This window comes from Agrilus planipennis, unplaced genomic scaffold, assembly GCF_000699045.2.
Source record: "Agrilus planipennis isolate EAB-ADULT unplaced genomic scaffold, Apla_2.0 scaffold102, whole genome shotgun sequence".
NCBI lineage: Eukaryota > Metazoa > Arthropoda > Insecta > Coleoptera > Buprestidae > Agrilus > Agrilus planipennis.
The window spans coordinates 353,325-358,062 of NW_020439034.1; the positions used below are offsets into that span (position 1 = coordinate 353,325).

A 4,738-nucleotide genomic window follows, 5' to 3' on the forward strand; every position below is an offset into this window, starting at 1 on the left:
ATTACTTTTTTATTATAATTGTACTACTTGGAAGTTAAGCAGTTACAATTATAAAATAAAAAGGTATTATTATTATGGATTTCTTCTCTATTCGTAAAATAAGAAATATAAATATTAAAAGTATTTAAAATTTTTAAATATTTTCAATCCACAAGAGGAATGTTCTAAATATTACGTATTAAAACACAAATCTGTCAAGACAAGACAATCATCTAAGCAAATATTGGTAAAGAAGGTTTAGGAAAATGGAAATATATTTATTAATTAAAGAATTAATTAATTAATTGTATGAAATGTTTAAAATACAGAGAACGCATCATTTTATGTAACAGATTAAAATATGAAAAATAGAGTAAAGCATGAACTCCAAAATGTTATTGGATGATTAAAATTAACTGAAAATGCAAAATTATTTATCTACGCTCAGTTGAATAATTAACAAAATAAAAATAAATATTTCTGGTTTATCAATTAATAAATAATCGTTTAAATATTAAACAAATCTTTACATAAATATACGAAATTCAAAATAAACTAATTTAAAAATTCAAAACCAAAAATATTCTCAATTTCTTTTCGAAAACCACAAAAATGGATCTTAGTTATATTATCAATTATTTATCAACAATAACAACATTAAATTAAAATGTCGACTGCTAGGCCGATTTTATATATGTATGTAAATATATATATCACACGGTTCTTTCAAAATTTCGTTTTAATTTTTCAATGGAAAAATCAAAAGCAAATTCTTATCAGTCTTTCGCATTGAGCGGAAATAGAGTCGCTAAAATTCAGTCTTTTTATACATTTGAAATGATAATAAAAAAACGGTAACAGATTACCAAAAAGTAAACCAAACCATGATCACGATGGTGCCAGTAGGTATGTGAGATACTCAAGGAATTTCAGGAATTTAACCGGAAGTTTTTGATAAACACGAGAAGGAAACAATTCAAAAATATTTTTCTCCAATTCGCATTTAATTAAAACATAATAATCATAAAATAATTAATGAGTAACTGCTTTTATGGTTTTAGAATGTGTGTCTTAACACTTCTTTTTATATTTTGCCTTTGTATGAGCCCAGGCTAAGGACCTAGGACGTTTCAATGAATGAATAAGGAAATAAAATCGATCAACAGTTAAGTACCTCAAATATCAGATTTCCATTTTTTTGTATGGGTCAATAATTTTTACGTTGAGAGTCAATTTTCGATTAAATGGTGGGTAAAATTTCTGTGTTATGTGGACCTTTCCTTCCTTTCAAAATTGAATAATAATCACATTAAGGATTAACTAAACACACATGGGCAACAAAAGTTTCCACTTCTTACCCTTAGAATGTGCTTAATTAAATTCAATCCATGGACAAAAACTTTTTTGAATCTATTTTTTAAAAAATAAACTTTTTGTACCTGGATTGGCTCTGATTATATACATAAGGGTCAAAAGAAACCCTTTTGTAGACCTTTTACTCTTCCAAAATAAAATATTTCCAACAAAGTCTATTTTTGATGTGGCTGATAATAATAAATAATTTTTTACATTAATTCTTAGCTTGTGATGATATTAAGAAAAATATCTCTGTTATTGATTATTGTCATTCTATTGAGACGCCCTTTAGGTATTTATTTATATACTCTACTCATAATCATAGTAAAAAGAAAAAACAACAAATTACCGGTCAAATTTCCTCGAAATTCCTTTCAAAAAATTAATATGTAAGAAAAAAGTTTTTGCTACATTCTTTAACAGTATGAGTGCATATTGGTTAGTTTACAAACGAAACATAGCTGCAAAGAAACATGTAGTTTTCGACTAACCGTGCGTACAGCTCCCTTCGCACTTTGACTGTAAATTTGTTGACGAGACATAGGGTTGCACTCGTTGCAAACACCACATTGTACAACAGAACTATTTTGAAATTGCCCAGCCACTCTATGCTCCCAAAATCACCCAGTAAGTCGAAATTTGTGATGCCTAGAAAGGAAAATCATTTATTTTTAATAAGTCTCTCTTCTTTACTGTCATATTTTTTAATATAATAATTTTGGCAAAAGTCTAAAATTATTCACCTAATATTTTGGAAAGTAGTGGAAGGGCAGAACTTAAAACCAAAATTAGAGCGCAATTGGCAATGATAAGGCTAAATGGGGTGCTTTTAGCTCTGGGCCTAATTCCTGACATAGGAGGTGAGGAGTACAGTCCAATTGAGGATGTTATTATCAAATACAGAATCAGTACTATTTCCAAAAAGGCACCGAAGGGTCCCAATTTAGACAATGAACTAATGCCCAGGGTAAATTGCTGGAAAAGTTTAAAAAATACAAGTCAATAATACATTCTTGAAGGAAATTTTTATCAAAAACTGCTTTTTTAAATCAAATCGCACAAAGTTCCGAGAAGAAAAATACTTACTCTTGAACTTAAAGGAAGTGCCTTAATTCCAATTAAAATTTCAATGGTGTTTTGTAACACTATTAACACAGTGATACCAGTGAGTCCCAGCAACAGAATCATTGCAATAGGATAAATAACGTTCCTTCTAAATGAAGAAGTATGGCGTTGTTTATCTGAAAATAAAAACAACATATATTCGCAATTCCTAGAATTGGAGACTTATCAACAAGACCATTGCATTTTTAACATTAATTTTTATAGTCAACGTCAACATTTTACAACTGTAGGGAAAAAGATTAGTATTCTTAGATTTGCAGATGATCATATAGCAGTAATCGCATCTAGCAAGGAAGACCTAGAGATAGCTTTAAATAAAATGGAAGCGGTACTGACAGATCAGTACTGTATAAAAATAAATAAAAGTAAAACTAAAATACTGGTATGCAAGGGAAGAAAAAGTAGGGAAAGAGCGAATATAAAGATAGGAGACGAAAAATTAGAACAACTGGCTGATTTTAGATGCCTAGGAAGTCAGATAAGTCAAGATGGAAGGAATAATAGGGATATAAAGCGAGGATAGCGCAGGGTCGTGTCACCTTTAATAAAAAGAAGTCACTTCTATGCTCGGGAAGGTTAATTCAGAAATTCGAAAAAGGTTGCTAAAGGTGTATATTTGGAGCACGGCGTTGTACGGATGCGAAACATGGACAGTGGGCGCGGCGGAAAAGATAAGGTTAGAAGCGTTCGAAATGTGGTGTTATAGGCGGATGATGAGGATAACGTGGGTAGAAAAGGTTAGAAATGAAGAGGTATTGGAAAGAATAGGAGAACAGAGGACTCTATGGAAGTCAATAAAAAATAGGCGAGATAGGTTTGTAGGACACCTTCTCAGGCATGAAGGTCTAGTCAGAGACATATTAGAGGCAGAAACAGGAGTTAGGAGGGGTGGAGGTAGACCTAGATTAGATTACTTTTTGCAAATAGTTAAGGATGTGGGCTGTTCTAGTTTTAGGGAAAAGCGAAGTTTAGTTCAGGATAGGAAAGAGTGGAGGTAAGTGTCCAACAGTCTTAGGACTGGCGATCTTATGATGATGACGTCAACATTTCTCTCCCAACAAAATTTTTATGGCTTACCCAGCAACTTTCTCCTGTTTTCAACTTCCAAAAGTCTTTGGCCCAGTCCTGCCTGCAATTTCCCATTTCTCAATCGTAACAATCCTTTGAAATCATCTTCCTGGATTGCTCCATCGTCAGTCAAGGACATGGGAGCAGGACTCATATAAGATTTACCAGTCGATTGAGCATGTTTCAGTCGACGTCTGAGACACTCCTCCTCCAGTGTGTATGTGAAATACTCTTCGTTTATATCACGCAAGAATTGGGGCTTTATGAGGTATCGGCCTACTACGTCAAATAGGCGAACAAAACCCAGAGGTGTGCACACTAAAAGGGAGGAAAAGTATTAACTACCCACGAAAAGAGGTAATAAAAGGGATTCGATTACCCAAAAGCATCAGCACACCCAGGAACGATATACATGAATATAAAAACGGTAAATGGTAGCTCCATAAATCTGGAAATCAATTTAAAATGTGATAAAATAATACAAATATGGATTCTTGTTTTCATTATGCACTTAAAGGTATCTAGAAGATAATGAGACCAGGATTATTACCGAAAAAATTAAGTTAGAAAACATAATACCTTCTTACTACATGTGAATCGTATCATAAAAATTCCTTTACCAAAATGGTAGTACATGTTATATTTGTATGTACAAAGAAAAGCCACAAAAATGGTAAACCACAATAAACCAGTTCACAGATCGATTTACATTTTACCTACACGACTCCAATGTATTATTAGGTACATTTGAATATGATTCAAATGCAATAGCTGCGGTTTTTCCTTAATTAAAATTGTATGTAATGCATTATTGAATAGAAAACAAGGAAGCCTAAACAGAACGAGTAGATATGGAGGCAATAGTATGAATATCGTTACTGTCTATGGTCATTAATTAATCATTCTCACTGTTTCTTTAAAAAAAAAACAATTAAGGCAATTAAAAAGAAGGTTTTAAAAAATACCACAAATGGCGCGGAAAACGCCATCTGTAGTACGATGCTACATTTTGGGATTACGTATGCTCCAACAATAATACAGACCACTTCGAATTATTTTATTCGATTATGGTAACGTGCCTATCACGTTGAGGTGAGCTACGCCGGGATTCGTTTCAGCAAGTAGATATCCATATTTTTAAATGGACCTTGTTGGAGCATACGTAATCCTAAAATGTAGCATCGTACTACAGATGGCGTTTACCGCGCCA

The 4,738-nt window shown here is 32.4% G+C and overlaps 1 protein-coding gene across 1 annotated transcript in view; it reads right to left on the reverse strand.

Moving 5' to 3' along the window:
• Positions 1 to 1,517: 1,517 nt before the first annotated feature.
• LOC108735144 (protein Lilipod) overlaps positions 1,518 to 4,738 on the reverse strand; it is a 17,486-nt gene continuing 14,265 nt past the window's right edge. The window contains 5 exon segments of the mRNA XM_025976644.1: positions 1,518 to 1,983; positions 2,079 to 2,310; positions 2,422 to 2,576; positions 3,538 to 3,846; positions 3,908 to 4,049. Coding sequence (XP_025832429.1) covers positions 1,775 to 1,983; positions 2,079 to 2,310; positions 2,422 to 2,576; positions 3,538 to 3,846; positions 3,908 to 4,049 — 1,047 coding nt within the window. The 3' untranslated portion in view covers positions 1,518 to 1,774.